At 45.0% G+C, this 26,064-nt stretch overlaps 1 protein-coding gene across 2 annotated transcripts; it reads left to right on the top strand.

The window, feature by feature from the left end:
• On the top strand, positions 1-25,177 carry LOC144737149 (nectin-3-like protein). 2 transcript variants are annotated; one of them, XM_078619866.1, is made up of 7 exons: positions 4-177; positions 7,866-7,931; positions 9,007-9,101; positions 13,625-13,784; positions 15,310-15,442; positions 16,984-17,017; positions 19,078-25,177. In XM_078619866.1, exons 1-7 carry the CDS (start codon positions 126-128, stop codon positions 19,096-19,098), a joined length of 561 nt encoding a protein of 186 aa, XP_078475992.1. In that variant the 5' UTR covers positions 4-125; the 3' UTR covers positions 19,099-25,177. The 2 variants fall into 2 exon arrangements, with proteins under 2 accessions (XP_078475993.1, XP_078475992.1); XM_078619867.1 differs by lacking the exon at positions 16,984-17,017 and having other exon boundaries at positions 1-177.
• The last annotated feature ends 887 nt before the right edge of the window (positions 25,178-26,064 follow it).

Below are 26,064 nucleotides of genomic sequence, written 5' to 3' on the forward strand. Positions count from 1 at the left end.
GAATCGGTGGGCGGCTCAATGAAGCGGCCAAGCGCCTAGTGAGGCTTCTCAGATGCAAGGCCGCAAGCTCCGAGGGTCCCGCGCGCGTTTCGCCTCTTGAACAAAAAGCGGCAAAGAAGGCGACAATGTCGGTCAGATTCATCGCCGTGGTGGCGGCGATCGTCGTCCTCACGAAAGGTGACGTGTTCGCGTCGTCGTCGTTACGGGCGGTGTCGTTTGTTTGCTATTAAAGCGAAGGAATTGCGTGCTGTATGAGACGGCGCGCTCGCCTGCGTGTTTTGGGCGTCGTCCGTGAGCCGTAGACGATGATGAAGTTTTAACGCGTTGTGATAAAAATATGACATTAATTTACACAAAATAGGAAGGGGTTCCGCGTGAAATGAGATGGGATGAACGAAAATCGGACGCGGCGTACGTGAATGAAAAAATGGAAAACCCCCGAACAGGAAGTTAAAACCGAAAGTAGATTTTTAAAAGTTAATATTTGTGTATTTATGGCTGTAACTATAATTTACACAAAATAGGAAGGGGTTCCGCGTGGAATGAGATGGGATGAACGAAAATCGGACGCGGCGTACGTGAATAAAAATATGGAAAACCCCCGAACAGGAAGTTAAAACCGACAATAGATGTTTTTAAAGTCTAGATTTGTGTATTTATTGCTGTAACTATCACGTATTTTAGTATAACATATTTGTCGCCTTTACGACGAGTGTAACGCCTACATTAAGCGTTGATTTATGATGGGTTTTTTCCCTCGATGGCAATGTTGGCAGTCCTAAAATAACCCAACCCCACATTTGACCAGCGTGGTTGAAGTATGGTCAATAAAGTCACGCAGTTAAAACAATAAATAAAATAAATGAAAACAACTCAATTAAATCACGACGTTTCGGAGGCATAACAAAGCCTCCCTCATCAGGTGTAAAAAGTCACAAAAATAACTTTTTATACCTGATGAAGGAGGCTCCGAAACGTGATTAAATTTAGTTGTTTTCATTTATTTTATTGTTTTACCTACGTGACATTACCGAAAAAAACCCCAAAGAGTTTGAATCCTTGCAGTCACGGAAGCTTCAAATCTAGAATTAATAACGGAGACTTGTGTTGCCTCCGAAACGGCGTGATTTATTATTTTATTTCTATTATTATTTCTATTATTTTGATTATTTATCTTTATTTTTACCTACGTAACTTTACCGAAAAAAACCTCAAAGAGTATGAATCCTTGCAGTCACGAAAGATTAAAATCTAGAATTATGGTCAAGTCAGCCACACGAATTGCCTCTACAGTGTCAGAGGGGGGGGGTTGAAAGGCTTCCATCCAGCAAAGGATTTAGGATTTACCTGTACATTATTCTTATTCTGACACTGGTAACAAAGGAATAACACATTTTACAAAGTAAGGGGCCGTCCATAAATGACGTCACGCACTTAGGGGGGGGGGGCAGACATTTGTGACAACGGGGGGGGGGGGTTTGAGAAATGTGACGTCACATCAAAATGCGCAACTTTAAATACATATTAATTAAATAGACCTTTTAATAAATGTTTCTCCTACAACATCAAAGTGCAGCGCCATATTAAATACGCACTAAAATGACAATAGTTTAAAGCGATTTGAAGCATCTTTTATTTGGGGGGGGGCAGAGCTTTGTGACGTCATATTTGAGGGGGAGGTCTGACTTTTTGTGACGAGGGGGGGGATCAAAAATCGTCCGAAATCGCATGACGTCATTTATGACGACACATTTATATATTTACGCGATCTAACTCCAAAAAAAACCTCTAGTTTTTGGATAATATTGGTCGCGAAAACCCTACTACGCATTAATTCAAATATATAGCAGGCGTCTGGTCAGGATCGAAGCCACGATTTCCTGTATACCTGGTGAGGTAGTTAACATCTCTTAGCCACTGCGTAGCTTCCAAATTGAACACTTGTGATTCGATCTTGATTTGAAGCTTTCGTGACTGCAGGAATCCATACTCTTTGGTTCTTTCGGTAAAGTCACGTTAGGTAGAAAAATAAAACAAAATATTAAAATATTACACGACATTTCGATCGCAACACAAGCGAGATTCGCACAGGCCACACACACAAAGCGCTTGAATCCAGTTCACGTTTATCGTCTAACTTTGTTTCCTGTAACCGCAAAGTCCTCTGGCAGTTGACCTGTTGTTGGTGTTAAACAAAGACAAAGATCCCCCGTGTAGCCTTTAACAGGCTGGCGGGGCAAGTGCTGTTAGCGAGGAGAACCTATGAAGGCCGGAACGGCACACGAGGGGGCGGGTGGCCAGCACCACGCCCGACCGCCTTTGTCTCCCCAGTGGCGATGTTTACTACACACCACACTAGGTACTCATTTGAGGCCGAGTCGACCTAGGGGAGGCCCAGGACCCGTTCAGATAGTCGTCACTGCTGTTGGCCGTGAGCGGAGAATTGAACTAGGGTCGCCGGGTTCGTAGCGTAGCGTTCCCACCACAACTCCACGACCCACGGTGTGTTGATCACCCTGCCGATGGGTTACTGGCGCACTACACGTCAGAGGTCGCAAACGGGTTTTGATTCCTTACCCGTACCCGTACCCGGCCGCACCAGGGTCGCAAACGGGTACCTGTACCCGGCCGTACCCGTACGGGTATCGGGTACCCGATTGCGACCTCTGGGATGAAGCCATGTTGCAGGCGCGGGTGGGTTGATTCTAGGAACTTGAATTGTGAGAAGAGACAAGACGTTGGGAAATGAGTGACAAACGGTTACTCACCAGTGACTCACGTACTAGTACCCGTACCCGGCCGGGTACGGGTAGCCGGGCATCGGGTAGGGTACGGGTATCGGGTACCCAGTTGCGACCTCTGCTACACGTTGGGGGGGGGGGGTAGGAATGATATTTGCGTGAATTTCCACGTTTTTAAAAAAGCAACCGCCACAGACGACGATTGCGGATTTCGCAAGAGCTTGTTAAGCAATGACTCTGGGGGGCTACGGTCGTTATTTAAGTATTTATAGGCCACGTCAATGTAATGAGAGAGACTGTAAAGCCGCACCAGCAAGCCAAACCATAAGGATGGTGTCTTAGCGTGAGAGCCGAGGGTTTTTTTTTTCGTGTGATAAGCACACAATGATGCTGCTTGTAATCTCCAGCGAAACCTGTAGAAGCGTAATTTAAAAATGTTGGCCTGCTTTTCCAACTTCCCTGATAACAAACTCAACGGGCATTGCGTCATTTACCGCACGAATGGATTCGATTGGCTCTGGTCGGATTGGTTGAGGGTGATACCGTAGTTTTAACAAAAAACATCACATTTTACGATCTAACCCCAAAATAAACTCGCGTATCAAAATATTTGTCGTGAAGGCTTCCGTGTAAAATGTACGAGTCGCTGTCCTCAGAATCTGGTCATTGGGCGGCAACCATCTCTTCAGCTCTGGACTTGTTCATTTGTTCGACAAATCTTGCGACAAAGATATTCAAAGGCGAGCTAAAAAGCTCTTTTTCACAGGTGGGCTGTAGGCGCAGGTCAGAATGTTACAGCAAGCAATACAAACACACAATGAGTGCAAAGTACACTATAGGAAAGGTAAACAAATCACTTTATATATAAAATTAAACCTTTTTTTATCTTAGCAGGTAAAGCCCCACTGAGATATTAGCTTATTTTTCAGAAGCGTCTTGGCCACAAACGATAGCTTAACGAAGTGGCCTCATCACCACATGGATATTTACAGCAGCACCAAAATAAACAATAGCAGGTCTGATTGAATGCAATCTTAAATATTCTTAGGTTTTTTTCGGTAAAGTCACGTAGGTAAAAAATTTTAATTAATAAAAGTAAAATAAAAATAAAATAAAAATCACGACGTTTTGGAGGCAACACAAGCTTCCGTCTTCAGGTGGAACGTCACAGCACGGTAGCTGTATCAAGTGAGAGAAGAAATAAGCGAGCTTGGGCAGGACCTGCCATGGCTTAAAGAGACCATGTCCAGTGGTCATAACCATTTCCAGTGGTCAGCCAAAGGAAGGGACACACCCAAAGAATAACCTCCTGTCCTTGGAGTTTGTTGTGCTCCTCCGTATACCGTATTTTGTTGATATTTCCAAATCTTTCCACTGTTGTTGTGCCCCCCCCCTCTCCGGATAGCCTTTAACATACTGTTAGGGGCATGTGCTCTTAGTGAGCAGCTAGTGAAGGCCGGCATGATGCATGAGCAGGTGATTTGAACAGCGCCACACACGGCCAACTTTGCCTCCCCAATGCTAGTGTATTAACACTGCGCAAGGCTACTCGGTTAAGGCTGAGGCGACCTAGGGGGAGCCCAGAACCTCAGATATTCATGATTAATGTTGGCCGTGAGCGGGAATTGGACTCGGGGTTCGTAGCGCAGCGTGCTATTCACAATGCCACAGCTGCACACACTCGCCCACTGCCATACGTGTACTGTAGACGCGTCAATGTATTTTTCGACCTCTTTCTCCATTAACTTTTGCTTGCGATGCCATTTCTATTGCTTTTTGGTGGCATTCTTTCTGAGGTGAGCGTACCCTAGCAGTCTTTCTTCCTCAATTCTTGCGGTTGTAAGATAAAAATTAGCGTATAAAAATAACTGCAAAAGTTCCCTTTCAGAATTGGGGATGGTGGTGAAAATTGAATGGTAAAATTAAGGCAACTTCCAGCTGGGCGGTTCATTGGAAGGGTTCATGATGGCCTAGAGCAGTGTTTATTTTTATAGCCATAATGTTTTAACACACGGTGGCTAAGAGATGTTAACTACCTCGCCTAGTATGCAGGAGGTCGTGTGCTCAATCCCGACCCTGACGCCTGCTGTATATTTGGAATGTGCATGTTCTCCCCGTGGGCACGTGGATTTTTCTCCGGGTCCTCCGGGTTTTCCCTCCCCATTTATTAACAAAATTTGGCTGTTATAATTTTCCACATGATAAGCAAATTCGTTGAGTTACCATTTGTGGCCAGGTCGCTTCTCAAAAAGGGCCTCACCTGGTAAAGTAAAAATAGTTCAATAACACCGCCTACAAGGGGTGTGATCACATTTGTTTATTGTCGGGGCGGGGGCTACACGTCAGGGGCCGCACTAAAGGCCTGCCACCAACTGCTGAAGTGTTGTGTTCAAGCAGCAGGATTTCTGTCTGCCCCGTTCTCTTGATCAGGAGGTTCGCAATGTCCGTTGTCAGACACGGAGTCTATCGGCCGTGGGTGGTGTTGATGAATATTTTTCGGTCTTCTTCTGCGTTGTAAAATGTTCAGGAGCTATAAATGCCTTTGTCGAGCTCTGCGAGCCACAGGAGGAGAGAGTCCGTGCAGTTTTATTTTTCCTCCATTGCATTAGCGCGGGCTGCATTGGTTTACTATATAGCCCACGGTTTGGGTTGCATGCCAGCAACTGGCCATCTCTCGTTCGCTTATGAACGAGAGATGTGTTAACGGCATACGTGTTGTGTTTTCATGTTACCTCGTCCGGTGGCCACGAAAGTCATTTGTTTTGATCCAGATGTGTTGATACGCTACCCCCTTCTACCAGCCTCATCCACTATCACACTCAACCCATTCCTCCTTCAATCCCCCTGGCACCATCGCATCCTTCCCCTGCTGCCACATCTCATTCCTTTTACAAACACGGTTACTAACGGCCATACTACCCCACCCATCCTTCCCTTATTTTTACATTTTGTACCATGGTCGGAAAGTATTGTCAAGCCTCTTGGCGAAAGGTGCTGATGGTAATGATAAGAAATGTTACTTTATGGTGATGGAGTTGCTCGAATTACGTCACTTATTTAAGGCCCCAGGATGATGGGTGATCTTTCACTGTTCTGGCCATCGCCTGATGATGCAGGTTGGATGATGCTGGTTGCAACTCCCAATAAAACGTGGACACCTACTTGTTAATTCTGTGCGGGTTACTCTCCAACCAACTGGGTGTGCCGAAGCATTCAAAATGCGTGCGCTTTGTTCGCGTGACTACCTTATTTTCATTGCCAATGGGTAAAGGAGGGTGCACGACACAACATTACCATTTTAATTCGATTTAAAGCGTTTGTGACTGCAGGGATTCATCTTCTTGGTTCTTTCGGTAAAGTCACGTAGAAGGGAAATAATAAAATAATAAAAATAAAACATAATAAATAATTCTCACGACGTTTCTGCCACAATGCATGCTAACCCTACTCTCTCCCTTTGATGCTGCTAATCCTGCATAATGCACGGGCATAATATGACTTTGAAACCCCCCGCCCACCTCCTACGCATTCCACAAGTAGTGACTAATCCCATATCTGCATTTTCCATAAATATGCACAATTCCTCTTGATATGCAAATTATTTTGTCAAGGCGCTCTTCCCCCTCCAACCCAGCTTAAATATACGCTGCCAAGCCTGGTGGTGTTTCATTCAGACGCTGTCTTTCCGACAGACCTGTTCTTCACCTGAGGACGGCTGCTTGCGTTGTGGCCGAAACGTCGTGAGAATTATTTTATTATGTTTTATTTTTATTATTTTATTATTTCCCTTCTACGTGACTTTACCGAAAGAACCAAGAAGATTACCATTTTACTCATGTTGCGATCTGACTTCTGTAAAACTCAAATTGGCCATTTCACTAGGAGTTCGATATGCCATGTCGGCACGTTGGTGTGCCGTGGCACCCTTGGGAGGGCCGAGAGAATTGTTTCCAAACCGTCCTGCTCGGCATCTGCGACTTCTTTTTCCCGTGAAGATAGCGCCGAGTTGACAATGGTTGCCTTGGCAGGAGCTTCCTGTAAATGTGTGATGGACTAATTCTTCTGGCACACATCGGGGGGGTGGGGGGGCGTAGACCAGTGACCGGATGTCTGGCTCGTAGAGATTTCCCTTTTTTTTATTACAGACTGAAAAAGTGGCTTTAATCCTTGTCAAATGTGTTGTGTGGAGGCATGTTTGAATGGACCCTGGAGGTTTGTATTGGCTATGCAGGAACACCACGCAGTGCGTGTCTCTTGTCTCTCAAAAGGGTTCATCATGGCAGCACTGCGGAGATTCTGTGTTTAAAATCTGCTCTTGGTGTCGCCATCAGCTGGTTAAGAATCGGAATCTGTATTTGTTCTGGAGACATCCGATGAGCTAATGAAGCTCTTTATCACAGATGTCCCGAAGGGACGGGTCAGAAAGTAACAACAACCAACAATACAAAAATGACACTGGTCAACACACTTTTTCTGGCATAAGGTATTCGAACGGTTTTAAGGTAATTTTGGGGTACTGATTCCAAATCTGGCATCAAATATTGCATTTTCAATAAAAACTGCAGAAGAAAAATATTAATTAAATGTGGATATCTACATAAAATGATATTATAAACACACTATCTTAAGAATACAGCACCATATTTTAACACTAAAACAGTCACTGACTCGCAACAACTTGCAATCATAAGTGACAGAGTTATTTCGGGTAAAATCAATGAAAATGGGGTATGCCGATAGCATAAAAATGAGATGTGATAGAGCAAATCTGAGATCAGATTTGGAATTAGCACCATGAAATTAGTCTAAAACAGCTGCAAAAGTCCAGGCCAGAAAAAAATTAGTTTTTTTGTTGACCAGTGTAATCATGCCAAGTGGTGGTGGTGGTGAGACTGTAAGAGCTTTCCTTGAAGGAGGGGTCAACCGAGACAAATGAGAAGACCAAAGCTGGAGTTGGTGGTGGTGATGTAGCAGAAGCAGGCCAGCAATGATGAGGTGCCAAGGGCATTCGCGGAATTCCCCGGGGAGACCTCTTCTAGTGCGAGTGGTGACAGTGGGATTGGTGATAGGGTTTGAATTCAACGCCTCTTTATAAAACCGATTACATTTTCTGTTTTTCAACAGCCAATGCGAAGACAATGATCAACGTCACCAGTGGAGATTCCGCAAAGATGGTGTGCAGCTATGTTGGTACGTGTGCGTAATCGCTCGATTTTCTCCCGATAATATGTTTTCATTTGTGTGCGTTTAAATCAAAAGTTGGAAGTGTGTCTTGTAATCCAGTATTATTAATACATTTGTTTACATGGAAAAGCCTCACCGGGTCTCACAATACTGTTTCAGGAGAATCTTTGCTAAGTTTTCTGTCACATTCTGGACCACAAGTATTATTCGTTTACCAATTAAAAAAAAAATTGGAATTTGGCACATTTTAATGATTGTGTGCGAGCCCAGATTCATGTAACTTTATTAACGTTTGTGACCCGTCGACTCACAGACACCCATAATGTACACACTCAGACTTGCAAAGTTATCCATCAACTTGGACAACTATGGACTCGCAGTAGAGATCCATAGCCTCACACGGGGACCCAGAGTCTCGCCAGGAAATCCACGAGCTCGCAAAGTGACCCATGGGTTGGAGGCTCATAGACTCGCACAATTGACCCTTGGACTCGCACAGAGACCCATGGGTTCACACACAAGTCCAAGTTAATGTATTAGGTGTAGCCCTGTGAGCCATTCGGCTCTTGAATCGGGTGCAACCGCAACAAACAAAAACATGAACAAGAAAACATCTTAAAGTGACTATGTGACTAAGTGCAAACAGAAAATCCAAGAAAAGACAGCAAAATATTGCTGAAAAAACACCGTACACCAACGCTGTGTGCAAAAATCCCAGTGGGATGCAAGTCAAACAACAACAACAACCACAAGACAACTTAGATTAAGGCCATCAGTCTTACTCCGTACTACAACAAACAAACATGGCAAAACGAATACACTTTTCGAAATCGCCAAAATAAAGCCATGAAAGCAATGTAACAGTGATCATAGGGACTGTGACGGAGTTTTCACAATAAATGACATAAACAACATGTACTACCAAAACCCTGCAGCCATAGCTGGCTGCATGAGTCACTCATGCACAGTGACCCATATACTCTCACAGTGATCCATAGAAAACATGCGGCAGATATTGATATCTTCTTGTGAGCGACAAGTCCATAACTTGCCGTGGTTGTCTGTGGCATGCTCTTTGCAGCAGCGGCAAACGTTACTTTCACGCAGATGGAGTGGACAAAGACTAAAGACAATACAGTGGCGATTCTCAACCCGAACAACATGATATACATCCCGGTAAGTAGTGACTGTTCCAAGTTATTGCCGCGATGTAATTGGTCACGATAAGATTTAAAATGATAATTGTTTTTTTACCCTTTTTATCTGGCAACAAAACTAACACCTTTTTTTACGAGGAGTCATGTTTGCATAGACCACAATACCTGCAGCCACAATGCAAACAAAAAACATAACTCTGATAATGTATGCACTGTCCTTGAAGTTTATTGGTCCACACCCGAGACAGCTTTCCTTAGAGCCTCGTCTCACATGGGATGGACCAGATGACGCCACAAGGCGCACAACTCAAAGACAATGCACCATCAGAGTATGAGAGCTCGGGGTAAAAAAAACAATTATCATATTTTTTACTGGCAAATGAGGTACCAATGGTGTAAATGCTTACCCCGAGCTCTCATACTCTGATGGTGCATTGTCTTTGAGTTGTGCGCCTTTTGGCGTCATCTGGTCCAACCCATGTGAGACTAGGCTCTAAGGAAAGCTGTCTCGGGTGTGGGCCAATCATTCTCAGAGATGGAATTTGATCAAATTATTTGCTCAAGCAAATGTATACCCGAGTATCGATTTATTGTGCAGTTATTCGTTACTGGGCCGGTGCCAGCTGCAACCTCCCGGGTTTGTCCCTGAGATCTCAGCTCATCAGAAGTTTAAATAACATTCCAGCTACTCTACCCCTCTTGTAAATCTGTAACCACCACTGTTACAGATTTACAAGATTGCACATCTGTAATAAAGGTCGTTGAGGCGACTTCTGGAATCCGGTCTTTTATTCACTTTTCATTACAGCTTTCCTTCACGCTGCTGACCGACAGCGTGAGAGGGATAGAGAGAGAGAGACGCGCAGCCACGTGGCAACTTGGAGCCCCGCTCTCGCGTGGCCTCCTCCTCCGTTCATTCCCGTTCTGACCACATGTCGTTCGTCTCCACCCCTATTTAATATCCGGGTCACGTGGTACGTTTCCACCAATCCCGGTTAGCCTCTATGGAATATTCCAGACTCCATCGTAGGCTCCCGGGACCACGCCCCTGACTCATCTCCCCATTGGCTGTGGCTAAAGCCAGCAGAACCAATCCCCTACTTACAGCTGTCACCTTCCCATTACGTCAGGGCCACGCCCCTAGGCTTCCCCCCATTGGCTATGGACCAGGACCGGCAGAGCCAATCATCGTGACGAGTTCTAATCCGTCAACGACCCGGATATAACCTCACATTACATCTCCTGAAAGAAAAAAACGAAATTTTATATTATTCTGTTGTATATGTTGGGTAGGAAAATTTTGATGTGTTGTATGCGTGCGTGGGTGAAATTATTATGTTGTATATGTGGGTTATGAATATTCAGTGAAAATAATAATAATCAAATGAAATTTGGCCAAATGTGTAATTATCCGGAAATATGTTAATTGATGTAATTATGCACATTTAATTATGCCAATTCGAGAGGTAATTGTAGTAATTATGCGAGTGGGTGTAATTATGATGATGCAAGTCGTTATGATAACCAGACCCCGCCTCGGTGACGAGGGTGGGTTATCGATCGGAATAAGGCAATTAATCGTATGCAGTTATGCAGGTGTGGTGTAAGTATGCAAGATTAACTTAGATTAACTCGGCATCGTTGTCTAGGTTCGTCTCATTCTCGCTTATCTTTAGGTCCCCGGTTCACCCCGTTATCGCTTTAACATTTATTGAGTATGTTTAGTGTGTTTATTAAGGTCACCAAGTTCAGATCTCAACGCAGAAGCAGATCTTATGCATAGACTTCAGGAAAGAATCACACAACCACTTCTGTATTAATCAATTTATTACTAATTCAACCTCAACTATGATATAGTATGCGAACTCTCAATCCCGGAACGTCAATACGGCATCAATACAGTATCATCAACGATTGTCTGATTTCACTTTGACAACGGCACATGGATCCCGCATAACGCGATGGTTGTTAGTGAGAGAGAGTCGTTGAAACATGCAAATACTATGCTAAGAAAACCTTAACGTTAATGAATGATTATAATCAATATTGTTCACGCAGTACCGCACTCCTTATCGATCATACGCAACCCTTATCACGTTGTTAACCCCTTGGGTCACGGGACAGTTAGTACGTGCGGCGATTATGACTGAAAGATACTTGAAAGATTATACGGCGATAAAAAAAACACAATCAAAACAGTTATTATTCTTAAAGGCACCAATCTCAACAGATACATCGGCAGGTTATCTGACAGCAGAATGGCTCGGAGTAAAGGCCTGCGACGGCTCTCCTTTTCCGAAGATCGTTATCTTATCAAGTTTACTAATTGGGGACCAGATCACCTGATAAGGATCTGGTGGGCCACCACTCCCCACGTGAGCGTGGCTCGGCGGAAGGAGGTGCCAATAATCAATTCGTATTGATGGATCTGTTGGGAATTTATGCGATTAAGAGTACAGCCCACTAAATATTAAAGATAAAAATTACGAATACTCTTATAAACGACGGATGACCATCACTCGGTCTCGAGTGTTTCTTCACAGCCACGGGCGGCTTATGGGTTCGAGTGGGTTTGAGTGGTAAGAGTGGTCTTCAATAGTCAGTGTTCGGAGTCGGTTCTTTATGTCAAACAGACGCCTGGTGGTCGTGTGGTGAGGGGGCGGTGCGCGTCATACGTATTAGTCGCTCCTCTGTCGCCGTGGGGAATTTGGTTTGGATGCTCGGTCGGTAGGTGGCGCCCACAGCTCGCTCCTGGCGTGCAGTGTTGGGTCGTCACCTCGTCGCCAAACCGCGACGCTGGCGGCCAGCAGAGGAACCTCCGACTCGGCAGAGGTTGAGCTGTCAAGCGGGTCTTGCCCGCCTGCAGAGGAGATGGGGAGCCGCTTGAGTCGAGCCCCGAGAGCCGGCTGAACTCGGCTGAGTCCCAGAAGCTGAAGAGTCGAGCCGACCCGTTAGTCGCAGCTCGCCCTTGAGTCGACCCGCTCGGTCAACTCCTGAGCCGACCCACTGGTCGAGCTCGGCTGGTGAGTTGACCCTTCTGGTCGAACTCAAGATGAGTCGAGCCGACCCTCCCGGTCGAGCTCGCTCCTGAGTCGACCCGTTGGTCGCACTCGTGATGAGTTGACTCTCCTGGTCGAACTGGTTTCCAATGCTCAGAGTCCTTTCTTTTATGCCGAAAAATCCCTTTGGACCCTGCCCACAAGGCGGGGTTTTCTTTTGATTTACTGTGTCAGGATCTGTCCGTGTGTAGGTGTGTTCATGTGTGTGTCCGTACGTCCGTGTGTCCTTGTGTGCATCACCCACGGTATTTTCCGTTGTCATACTCCCTCCATAAAATCCATGAGCAAACAATCAGATGTTACAAATTGCCTCGAAGTCGTCTCTCTGTCTGGGTGCAATATTATCTCTTGTCTGGCCTTCTTCATGAACCAAAACACAGACGTTACAAATCGTCTCACAGGCGCCTCTGTCCGTGTTGCACGACCTGGAGGGAGGGGCACACTCCCCCCGACCCTCGCTGACGCATGAAGAAATGATTAAAAGTTTTAACATTTGTCCCTTACCATTTCCAGTTATGATTCTGTATGTAGCCTAAGGTCTGTCATTTCCCATCGTGGTGCTTGACTCAAGTGGCGGTGCCTCCCCGAGCACATACACACTCCCATCCCGCGCTGCGGGGATACAAAGACGGCCGGGATCTCCCTTTCTCTCCGACCCTGGATTTAACATCGCTCTTTTATTATGTATTTTATTTCGACCTGGTGGTGATTTATCCCGTTATGCTTCGGGTCGAGTTGTATCAATAACTTTAGCCTACCCTGTTGTGAAATTCCGACTTTAACGTGACTTTAATAGCAATACAGAATAATTGAGCTTTTTGACTTAACTAGGCAAACATGAACTCCCGGCGGCCCCCGCAGCCTCGCTGTTCAGCTGAGCCTGCAACCTTGAGAGTGACGCAACACCCTTATTCTCGTCTCACTGTGGTCATCCAACCTTCTGTCCTGGGAGGGTGATTAATTCCAGGACAAGGCCCCCTCACGTTCAGACGTGCAGTGGTTGTTAATCAGCCCCCTCTCCTGTGTACACAACCTTGAGCTGAGTTTATCTTGGCTCTTTCAGCTGCAGAGAACAAGGCGTGTTTCTCCTCTCTGTGTGCACGTGTTCCAATTAGCTCGAAATCCCTGACACACAATCAGTGATGACCCCCCCGGCCTTCTGTGGCCGTGATCCAGACAAAGGCGCCTCTGCTTCGAGTCGACACTGCCCTTATCTCTCCTCGAAGCAAGGTTGTAATTCTGCCATCCTAGCCCTCCTCCCGTTCATTACTACAACACCTGGTGTTTTGCAGTTTGCTGCGCTTTGGTGTGTTTTCATTCATTATATATCAATGATGGAAGAAGGCTAGAATACAACAATTCCCTTTTCAACCATTCCACAATCATTCACTCAACGGTGCCGGCCCCGGCGTATTTGGACCTTCCTGAGTCTCCCGGCCACCTCTCAATACCCCACCCCCCCGTCGCCCCTTGTTTTGCCCAGGATGACTACTTGGGTCGTGTGACCATGGGCGTTCTGCACGACGAGGCTTCTGAAATTGTAATCAGCAACGTCACCCCAGCGGACGAGGGCGATTACAAGTGTTCGGTGACTACCTTCCCGCCCGCAGCCAGAGAAATACATTTCACTCTCAAGGTCAATGGTGAGTGGGGCTGGGTGGGGAGGATAGGGAGGGGCTGGGTGGGGAGGATAGGGAGGGGCTGGGTGGGGAGGGTGGAGAGGGGCTGGTTGGGGAGGGTGGAGAGGGGCTGGGTGGGGAGGGTGGAGAGGGGCTGGGTGGGAAGGGTGGAGAGGGGCTGGGTGGGGGGTGGGGCTGGGTGGGGAGTGGCTGGTCACCCCGTGGTGCCCTTATAAAACTCAACGTTTAACCTACTCACGCCGGCTTGTGCCCGCCCTCACAGTCGGGCATATTTGCGGAATACGCCACGCCGCCGTTGACCCTGGCCATTGACCGAGCAACCCAACGTTCCTACCAGCTAGCTCCCTCCGCAGCAGGAATGTGTTTTATAATGGGTTGGTTGGAGGCGTCTTCTTGAAGGTGAACCCTCAACAGCGGGATTTAAAAAACAACGCATCTTCTGGAAGACCTGCGACATATTCTCCGGATTACAACACGTACAGTAGAACCGCTCTTTAACGACTAATCGCTTAACGATGTGCCTCCATAGAGACCATTGTGTAGTGTATAGTAGTGTTATAGTGTAGTGTATAGTAGTGTAGTGTATAGTAGTGTAGTGCCTCCATAGAGCCCAATGTGTAGTGTATAGTAGTGTTATAGTGTAGTGTATAGTAGTGTATATTGTAGTGTATAGTAGTGCAGTGTATAGTAGTGTTTAGTAGTGTATAGTGTAGTGTATAGTAGTGTAGTGTATAGTAGTGTCTCGTGTAGTGTATAGTAGTGTAGTGTTATAGTGTAGTGTATAGTAGTGTAGTGCCTCCATAGAGCCCAATGTGTAGTGTATAGTGGTGTTATAGTGTATAGTGTAGTGTATAGTAGTGTAGTGTATAGTAGTGTCTCGTGTAGTGTATAGTAGTGTAGTGTTATAGTGTAGTGTATAGTGTAGTGTATAGTAGTGTAGTGCCTCCATAGAGCCCAATGTGTAGTGTATAGTGGTGTTATAGTGTATAGTGTAGTGTATAGTGTAGTGTATAGTAGTGTAGTGCCTCCATAGAGCCCAATGTGTAGTGTATAGTGGTGTTATAGTGTATAGTGTAGTGTATAGTAGTGTAGTGCCTCCATAGAACCCAATGTGTTTTGTTACTGACCATTCCCCTGTTAACAACGGGCTGTTGTAGGTACAGTAGATATTAATTAATGCATTGATTAACTGTGTTTATTTTAATATGATATGTTTATGGTGTTGTTAGTATCTTTACCTATTAACATCCATTGTTTACATATTATAAAGTACCTTTTTTGGGTGAGAATGTTTAACTTTCAATACTATCGGAACTAATTAAACCTTTAACGTTTATTTCCTTTATTTCCTCTCCTCGCTTGGCGACCAAATCTACGACCGGTTTCGTCGAACCAATTACCGTCGCTGAGAGGAGTTCTTCTGTACTCAACCTTAGCATTTGATACACTTATATTTTGGGACAACATAGTAAGAGAATCACGGCGGAAATTGTTGTCAAGCTCAATATTCCTCCGCCTTTTCTCACAGCTCCTCAACCGCCGCCGCCGCCGCCGCCGCCGCCGACACCAAATTGGAGCAGCATCATTTTGGGGGTTCTTTTTGTATTTGCGGCAATCGCCGCAGTAGTGTTTGCCTACCTTTGGATACAGAAAGGAAAAAAGTAAGTAGAGAACTTTCAGTGCACGTCTTGTGTCGTGTGCGCTGGCACGGACGGATTAGGGCGCGCCGTGGTGGCTGGGAGATGTTAACTACCTCGCCTGGTCTGCAGGAGGTTGTGGGTTCGATCCCGATCCTGACGATGCCTGCTGCTGCATATTTAGAGTTTGCGTGTTTCTCATCATCATCAAGGTGGCTAGGAGATGTTAACTACCTTGCATTGGTATGCAGGAGGGTCGTGGGTTCGATCCCGACCCTGACGATGCAGGGGGAGATTCATTAAATCGTGTTTTTTTTTTTAAGTATTTTGAAATATTTTATTACCTCCAGATTTAGAAACATGCGTTAAGAGCATTTTGCTCCAATGCATTGCCATGTGATGAGCCACTTCATTGGGCAATCATTTCTGGCTAGGTTACTTCTGAAAAAAAATCTCATAGCTCAGTGTTCCTTACCTGGTAAAATAGAAATACAGTAATCCCTCGCCACTTCGCGGTTCAAGTTTCGCAGCCTCAGTGCATCGCTGATTTTTCAAAAATATTCATCGAAAAATAAAAATTCAAAAATACCGCCATATCGGCAGCCGTATTGCGGAAAGCAGCGTTGTTTCATCGTGATGTGCGAGAGAAACGGTTTCCCAGGATGCTTTGTACATACCCACGGGCACTCGGACAAGGCACGTGATTGGTTCCCGGCGTGAGATCGACGAATGAGAGCACGAAATTCCTAGGGGGGCCAATCCTACTTCGCGGATTTTCACCTATCGCGAGGGGTTCCGGTCCCCATTAACCGCAATAAACGAGGCATTACCGTACTTAATAGTTCCGTTGATGGGCAGGTTGCGTGTGGCGGGGTAAAGCGTGGATATTTCCCCCCACTTCCAAGACTAAACTAAAACTTTTTTTTATTTTACCAGGGTAAGGCGCCTTTGCCACGAATTATCTCGAGCAAGCGATCGCAGGGATGAGTTTTTTTACCTTCGTAGATACGGGGGGGCGGGGGGGGGGCAATCGCAAGAGAAGGATAAAATTTCCTGTAAATAGCAGTTTTATTCTTATAATCTTGGCAGCAAACACCAGGGCTTGACTGATTTCACTGGTCAATACACTTTTTCTGGCATAAGGTATTCCAACGGTTTCAAGGTAATTTTGCGGTGCTGATTCCAAATCTGGCATCAGTTTTTGTATATCACATCAGGTTTTTGAGCTATCAAATATTGCATTTTCAATAAAAACTGCAGAAGAAAAATATTAAATAAATGTGGATATCTACATAAAATGATATTATAAACACACTATCCTAAAAATACAGCACCGTATTTTAACACTAAAGCAGTCACTGACTCGCAACAACTTGCAATCAAAAGTGACAGAATTAATTTAGGGTAAAATCAATGAAAATGGGGTATGCCGATAGCATAAAAATGAGATGTGATAGAGCAAATCTGAAATTAGTCTAAAACAGCTGCAAAAGTCCAGGCCAGCAAAAAAGGTTTTTTGTTGACCAGTGTTATTAACGTCACGTTTTGTGTTTCCCAACTGCCAGTGGGAGAAGGGCGGAAGACAATAATCAACCTCTTGTAAGTAAACTCTTTCTAACCTCCCTCTCCTCTCCCACGACACTAATATCACTATTTTTTCCCACTGCAACATCCAAGCCATGCCAGGGCCGTACTCTGCTGGCCCCCGCATAGGTCATGCGGCACCTCTGCAGGAGCTGAAAGACGGTGGTTGGGCTCCATGGTGTGCGGGGATGTTAGTTCCCTCGCCTGGTATGCAGGAGGGTGTGGATTCGATCCCTACCCTGATGCCTGCTGTATATTTACAGTTTGAATGTCTCCCCGTGGTCGTGTGGATTTTTCTCCGGGTCCTCCGGTTTTTCCCTCCACATTTCTGAACGTGCCTTTAGGGTATTTGGCTGCTATGAATTTCCACGTGATAAGTCACTTTGGTGGAGCGATAATTTATAGTCCGTTCGTTTCTCAAAAAGAGCTACATTGCTCAGTGAGGCCTTAGCTGGTGAAACAAAAATAAAAACTTTTCGGTAAATAAATTGTCTCAAGGGCACTGAGAACAAATCACAGTCACAAGATTACACTGGTCAACAAAAAAAAAAATTTCTGGCCTGGACTTTTGCAGCTGTTTTAGACTTATTTCAGAGTGCTAATTCCAAATCTGATCTCAGATTTTCTCTATCACATCTCATTTTTATGCTATCGGCATACCCCATTTTCATTGATTTTACCCGAAATTAACTCTGTCACTTATGATTGTAAGTTGTTGCGAGTCAGTGACTGCTTTAGTGTTAAAATACGGTGCTGTATTTTTAGGATAGTGTGTTTATGATATAATTTTACGTAGATATCCACAGTTATTTAATATTTTTCTTCTGCAGTTTTTATTGAAAATGTAAAATTTGATATCTTTAAAACCTGATGTGATAGACAAAAACGGATGCCAGATTTGGAATCAGCACCCCAAAATTACCTTAAGACCGTTGGAATGCCTTAGGGCAGAAAAAGTGTGTTGACCAGTGTTATCAATGCACGGGACGCCGCTTTATCGTGTGGAGTGAGACCACACGAGTGACGCTCTGGAGGGAAGATGGTGACCGGATTTTCATCCGCGGAACCCGCTGTACGCTACCCCCCTAGGCTGGACTACCACAGCGCGCCTTGTTGTACTGCGTGAGAGGCGCTGAACGAATATCAAGTGGTGGCGCAGATAATAGCGGCGACGTTTGCTGTTGGCGGTGGCGCCCTCGCCGCCCGTTTCAAAAGGCTCGTGCCTCTAACCCAGTGGCCGCGCCGATCAATACCGCGGGTGCATTGCAGTGGAACAAAAAAAATCTACTGTGCGTCGTCTTGATGCTCCTGCTGCTGTTGTGGAGTGACTCGTGCAGCCAGCTATGGCTGCAGGGTTTTGGTAGTACATGTTGTTTATGTTGTTTATTGTGAAAATGTCGTCACAGTTCCTATGATCACTGTTTAATTGCTTTCATGGCTTTATTTTGGTGATTTCGAAAAGTTTATTGGTTTAGCCATGTTTGTTTGTTGTAGTACGGAGTAAGACTGATGGCCTTAATCTAAGTTGTCTTGTGGTTGTTGTTGTTTGACTTGCATCCCACTGGGATTTTTGCACACAGCGTTGGTGTACGGTGCTTTTTCTGCAATATTTTGCAGTCTTTTCTTGGATTTTCTGTTTGCACTTAGTGACATATTCACTTTAAGATGTTTTCTTGTTCATGTTTTTGTTTTTTGTTTGTTGCGGTTGCACCCGATTCAAGAGCCGAATGGCTCACAGGGCTATACCTAATACTTGAACTTGACCTTGTCTTGCTTTGGTTCACGGCGGACGTTAAAGATCCCGTGATGTCGTTCGCAAGAGGAGGAGGTTGAGGCCATTGCGTGGTGGTGGCGGCGGTGCAAATGTGCCGCGTTTGGTAAAATTTACCGTCAAATTGCGTAGCGATTGGACTTTACACGGCCATCGTCACCCCCACCACCAACCGTTGCGAAAACCTGTCGGGATCCTCCTGAAAAAGATTTGTGAGCATCCGGCTTTTCTGAGTGACCAAGGAAATGTCAAATGTATGATGGAGTGTAACTCTGTGTTCCTCTTGTGTTTTATTTTTTCCCAGCGTGGCCACCAGACTGCATAAACCACCCCGCTGAAACCTGGGTCGTTGCTGCTTTTGGCTGAATCTTCGTTTGTCGCAACCAGGCCATGGACAAATACGCATGTCGTGGTCTACGTGTGTATATGTCTTGTTTCCAACAAACTCTGCCCTACCGGTAAACCTGTGAGCCTCCATGCCACTTGTGGTCTTTTAATACTTTAGATTTTGCGAGACTGGTTTTCAGAATCAGTCTTGCTTCAGCCGTTCCGTCAAGAGACCCCCCCCCGAGTTCTCGAATCATAATTGTGATCGTGTCCAAAGCTCAATCGGCTCTTATCATGAGAAAGCTAATTTATTTGTGTCATCTTTACATGTTTTATACAGACAGTCCCCGGGTTACGGAGGGGGGGTTAGGCTCCCGAGAACTATTCGCAACACCAAGTTTTCTGCACGTCCGAAACTGAACAATTTTCCCCCCAAATCATGATAAAATCAAGATAAAAACAAGATAAAATCAAGATAAAATCAAGATAAAATCCCGTAGCCGGAAATAGTTGTGAATGACGAAGGACTTGCTTGCTACATGAGGAAGAAGGAGAGATGGGAATTGAATCATCGGGGTCAACAACAGTGGTCATAAGCTCTATAAAGGCAGGGCTGCAGAGGGAGCCACAGCTCTGCCTTTTTACGCCTCCTCTCCGCGGTATTCATCCGCAACCTCACCGCGCCACACTACTTTCACGTACGCAACTAACGCAAAACATTTCCGCATGTTGACATTTTTTTCACGTGTTTCATGGCGAGCTTTTAGGTAAGGTCGGATTTCCGTACGTCGGTTCTTCCGCAACCCGGGGACTGTGTTGTCATGAGGATACAAAATTGCCTTTCGCTTGTGATTACAATATTCAAGTTGTTACTTCATACGTTTTGATTTAAAGCTTTCGTGACTGCAGGGATTCATATTCTTGGTTCTTTCGGTAAAGTCACGTAGAAGGGAAATAATGAAATAATATAAATATAAAACAATAAAAATTCACACGACGTTTCGACTGGAACACAAGCAATCATCAGGTGTGAAATCCACGGCAAGAAAATTTGAAGAAGAAAAAAACTCCACTTTTTTCAAATTTTCATACGTTCTTCGTTGATTACTTTACAATAGCCTAAAAACTTAACGCGCTTTAACATATTTCATAGTTTTTTTGTTACTCTTGTGTCAAGGTTGCCCATCGAGCCATGTTGTGCCGCTACAGGGGATCCGTGTTCGTTCAAATCTGTGGGTGGTGTGTCTTTTTTATTAAAGTCTCGGTCTCGGCTTGCAGATTCAATTCGATGATGATCATAATACACTGCCAGCTTCTTAGAACGCCTCCGCCGCAGTAAGTTGTGGTCACGTCGATTTTTCTCCGGGTCTTTCGGTGTTTCCCTAACACATTTAGAATCGGCATCGCGCGTTTCGAAATCTTTTGGCTACTATGAATGTCCAAACTGAAAATGTTCGCAGACTGTGCAGTAGACCGTTGTTAATGGCAACTGTGCAGGCAGGTGTGTCAATTCTAGATGTGAAGCTTTCGTGGCTGCAAGATTCATACTCTTAGGTTTTTTTGGTAAAGTCACGTAGGTAAAAAATAAAATAAAAATTAATAAAAGTAATAATAGAAATAAAATATCTTCTTGGTTCTTTCGGTAAAGTCACGTAGAAGGGATATAATAAAATAATAAAAATAAAACATAATAAAATAATTCTCACGACGTTTCGGAGGCAACACAAGTCTCCGTCATCAGGTGGGACCGTCACAGCTAGATTTACTGTATCACAGATTCACTGTATCATTGATACATCATTGATACAGTTAATCTGTAAATCAGTATCATTGATACATCATTGATACAGTAAATCTAGCCGTGACGGTCCCACCTGATGACGGAGACTAGTGTTGCCTCCGAAACGTCGTGATTTTTTCTTTTATTTCTATTATTACTTTTATTAATTTTATTTTTTATCTACGTGACTTTACCGAAAAAACCTAAGAGGTAGGTGTGTCAACTCTAGAATGTCTTTGTCTTGTCGGTGAGTTCTCAACATTTCACACTTTCGTCCAGAATGCCACAGCGTAAATTGCTATCTCAGACTCTGCAGTCGGTCAATCTCTGTCCAGCGCTGTGAAGAAGCGTCTTTGAAACGGGTTGCCTGATGTTATTACCTTTGCTGTTCGGCAGCCGTGTTATTAATGTATTTGCCGTTATTTTTTTTATATCGTATCTCTTTTGACGACAGCCTGTGGAATATTAGTGAAGTCGCTAAGCCTGGATTTTTGTAGTCGTTCCATTAGTCGGCTAACGGAGCCTGGACAATTTTTTTTCAAGCGCTTGTATTCAAAATTGGCGTGAAGGGAGCCCTAAAATTCCCACTCGCCACCTCCCCCCCCCCCCCAAATATGGCGCTATTGTAAGGCGCTATTGTAAGGCAGAGGTTACGGGGTGTGTTCAATGGGCAGTGTCCTCTGATGGCCTCACGTGGTTTATAAAGTATTTTGCCGCTAGAAATTTCCAACCGATGACGATGATGACCCCACTGAGTAAAATAATGCTGAGTATATATATGGTATCTGATTTCTCCGCAAGTTTGGTTGTCACCTGATGATGCTAGTTGTGTTACTGGTGAAACATCGTACCCAGATTGTAAATGTTGTGACTTTGATCTCCAACACACAAGCGGTGTGCTGTACTAGTGACGAATTGGCAAGTTCTGTTTACGTGACAAATCTTACTAATTGGCTGTGTCGGGTGATGGCGGGTTTAACGACACTTTTATTTACGCGACCGAACCCATAAAACCTGTATCATGGATTATATTGGTCACGAAAGCCTCCGTGTTAAACTGCTACATATAGTTAAAACTCTGTGCAAATATGATCACGTGGTGACAACTTTAGGTCTTCCTCAGTGCACTGCAGTTTCTAATGCCGGCACTTGTAAGTATCTAAGTCACATTTGATGGGGTTTTTTTCCCCCATTCATTGTCATCGTTCAATCAACTAAAACAATGGACCAATATTTCCCTCACCAACTTCACGAACGAAAATTGACACCGCCTAGGCGTTGCTGGCGGCCAATGCGAGTTTTGCTATCGGTGCTTGCGCGCCGATGGGAAATTGCAACGGGCGCACGTGATGTGCACTTGCGTCATGAGCCGGTTCCATCGGGGCAAACGCAAAGCCTGCTTTGGGCTACGCATAGAAAGACGGCGGCGTGGTGTTCGCATGTCGCTGGATCATTATTTAAATCGGCGTGCTCTATCGATGTGTCTTTGTTAGCGCGTGTGGTTCAGCATGTCGTTTGGACGTTTCTCTACCCGTGCTGGCAGCTTCATTGGCTCGCGTCGGAGAGCTGTGTAGAACATAGTCGCGAAAGCTTGCGTAGTAGCAGCAGCAGCAGTGCAGTTATCGTAAACTCCTGCACAGCATTGCTGTTAGCGTCGCTTAACAATGTAAGATTTTAATGCAGTATAGCTACCGTCAGTCTCCGCTTCTGCGTACGGTGCAGTAGAGCGTTTTATTCGATATGTACTCGTCAATTAGATAACGGAACTTTTTAACACGATTAATTCAGGACACAGCTTAGTGCTAGTGGCTCTGGCACGTGGGGTTGTAAGCCAGCACTGAAGGTGTGTGCGAGGGGTTGGTGAATCGCACGCACAAACGTTGCGAAACGCCCTTCCCGTGCGCGTCGATGAAAAGCCATAACTCTGCCTTCCCAGGGCCAGATGGTGCAGAAAACTGTGGACTCTTATCATCTGACCAGAGGTCGCAAACGGGTTTTGATTCCTTACCCGTACCCGGCCGCACCAGGGTCGCAAATGGGCCGGGTACGGGTACCCGATCCGTACCCTACCCGAAATGAGTGACAAACGGTGACTCACCAGTGACTCACGGCCTACCCGTACCCAGCCGCACCCGGGTCGCACGGCTACCCGTACCCGGCTGGGTACGGGTAGCCGGGTATCGGGTAGGGTACGGGTATCGGGTACCCGGTTGCAACCTCTGCATCTGACCCTTCTGTGTGGGAAAGTGTTGCCTTCCTTGGCACGCGTTGGCTTTTCTCCGAGCTCCCACGTATGAACACTCATCAATTGGCTGGAAATGCCTTAATATACAGAGGAACTGCAGAGCTTGGGCTATCGTTCGTAGAAGCAGCTCAGCCGCCTGGCTGCTCCCTTCAGCTCTTCATCTCGTTCCTCGGCGATCGTTAGAGATGCTATACGTCAAAATAAGCATAAATACATAGTCCATTTGATGTCAGTCGCAATTAGTGATGCTGTGAAATCTCTGGATTCTGAATTTTTTTTTGGGGGTGGGAACCCTTCTGCCGTGAAATGGTTCTGGCATGCCTCAATATGATAATTGCAAATGCGTATGAAATGGATGATACTTACTTTAAAACATATATATACTTTCAGGGATACTTTTACCTTAAAGAAAATACATTTAATTACCGCTTACTAACAATTAATCAAGTATTCATAATTTAACATTTAACTTTTTCTCTCAATGGCTGCAATTCATTTTCAAATGGCTGCGATTCATGTGGAACGCTGAAGAGTTGCTCAGATTTTCTTTGCCATGTGTAGTGACGCCAACAACACGTTCGTACTTGATAATTGTTTTTTTACCCTTTTATCTGGCAACAAAACTGACACCTTTTTACAAGGAGTCATGTTTGCATAGACCACAATACCTGCAGCCATAATGCAAACAAAAAACATAACGCTGATAATACAGTGATACCTCGGTTCACGAACTTAATTCGTGAACTGACTCTGGTCGTGAACCGAATTGGTCGTGAACCGAGGCACATTTTCCCATAGGGTTCAATGTAAATCCGGTTAATCCGTTCTGACCCTTTTTTTTGGTTTTTGAAGCACAAAAATATGAAACAAATGACAATACACATTACTGTAGTACTGTACAGTATAGTAATGTACAAAGAGAGAACACTAACCTTGCTTGAGATGACTTCTGGCATGGAGGAAGGCAGGTGGGAGGCGGGTGGGAGACAGTAAGCACTCAAACGGGTGAACTGTACAATACAGTAAGTACAGTATTGTACAGTACAGTAGTACAGTACTGTATGTGCTAAAAAGCACACCAAAAATCAAAAAGTCACTGAAAGTGTCTTCACAGTACTCACAGTACTTTCTGTGTCTCTGCTTCTCTCCACGATCTTCCTACAGGAAGTCACGACCACGTGACGGCCTGGAATTAGCATAAAAATGGGCGTGGCTCCTGTGCGTGAACCGAAGCGGAGTTCGTGAACCGGAGCAGATTTTTATGAAATTTTCTGTTCGTGAACCGAGTTGTTCGTGAACCGAAGCGTTCGTGAACCGAGGTATCACTGTATATGCATTGTCCTTGAAGTTGATTGGTCCACACCCGAGACAGCTTTCCTTAGAGCCTAGTCTCACATGGGTTGGACCAGATGACGCCAAAAGGCGCACAACTCAAAGACAATGCACCATCAGAGTATGAGAGCTCGGGGTAAGCATTTACACCATTGGAACCTGATTTGCCAGTAAAAAATATGATAATTGTTTTTTTACCCTTCTATCTGGCAATAGATAGAAGGGTAAAAAAACAATTATCATGTGTTTTACTGCCAAATGAGGTTCCAATGGTGTAAACGTTCGTACTTGATTCGGACACGGCACTCTTTCAAGGCCCTGGCTTTGGCTCTCAGCAATATCCTCCAAAGCCCCCTTTCTGTAAGCTTCGCTCACCCCCCCCACTCCCTTCGGCCAATCCTCATCCTCCGACGATTGTCAACCCTCGCTTCCCATCTTTTACGTTGAAATCTCGCCTCCTGACCAAATCGCCCTTTAGACTTTCCTGCGCCAATCGGAGGCCTTGCTTGACTTCCCGGCTGTCAGTTCGCATTGTACGCTTGTGTTTGGCAAGCGGTCTGTGGCCTTGGTCATTACACATGTAAAAAAAAATACAATGACAACTTGTGTAGTCCAAATGAAAGGGTTCGCTTTTTATTTGATAAGTCGCTTGAGAATGTGTCGGTGCACACAATCTCCCTTGTGGTTTTGATTTAAAATAAAATAAAAAATCCCCCCCCCCCCAACTCCCGATTGCATTCTGGCTTTTATACCCCATATTCATGCCTTCCCAAGACTGTTTTCGTGAGGCTTTACTCTGGTGATCGCAGAGAGACGGTCAATTGGAGCTGATATCATATGTCAGGCTTACGAAAATCCCCAAAAAAAGATTTGCACGGCCGTCTTGCGATGAACATTTCACGCGGTCGATTGAGCGAGACGGCGCCGCCCGCTACTGTGTGGCGTGGACCGGTGCGTCACCTGAAGGAGGGAAGGGGAACCTCTAGAGAGTAGCTCTGTAATATCCGCTTCAGCATGTCCTTCTTCAAACGCGAATGGGTCGTACCGTTTGGTGAGAGTTTTCGAGAGCGAGAGAAAAAAATGTTTCCGTCTCGTGACGATGTAACCGCTGATGGATAAAATTAGGTGGGGGGAGGGGGGTACTTATGAAAATATGAACCAAAAGTTTTGAACTAATAGGGGTTTTCCCCTTTTTTCTGGCAGCAAAACTGATACCTTTTGCAAGGAATCATGCTTACATTAACCAGTCAAATGCAAACAATACAATTATCAGAGTATTAAATTTCGATTTAAAGCTTTCGTGACTGCAGGGATTCATCTTCTTGGTTCTTTCGGTAAAGTCACGTAGAAGGGAAGTAATAAAATAATAAAAATAAAACATAATAAAACAATTCTCACGACGTTTCGGCCACAACGCAAGCAGCCATCCTCATTCTTCGCCTGAGGATGGCTGCTTGCGTTGTGGCCGAAACGTCGTGAGAATTGTTTTATTATGTTTTATTTTTATTATTTTATTACTTCCCTTCTACGTGACTTTACTATCAGAGTATTGTTTTTTTATTTTTTGTTTGCATTTCACTACAAGTATTGTGGTTAATGTAAGCATG

The sequence above is a fragment of the Lampetra planeri genome, chromosome 65 (assembly GCF_965212315.1).
Source record: "Lampetra planeri chromosome 65, kcLamPlan1.2.h2, whole genome shotgun sequence".
Lineage (NCBI taxonomy): Eukaryota > Metazoa > Chordata > Hyperoartia > Petromyzontiformes > Petromyzontidae > Lampetra > Lampetra planeri.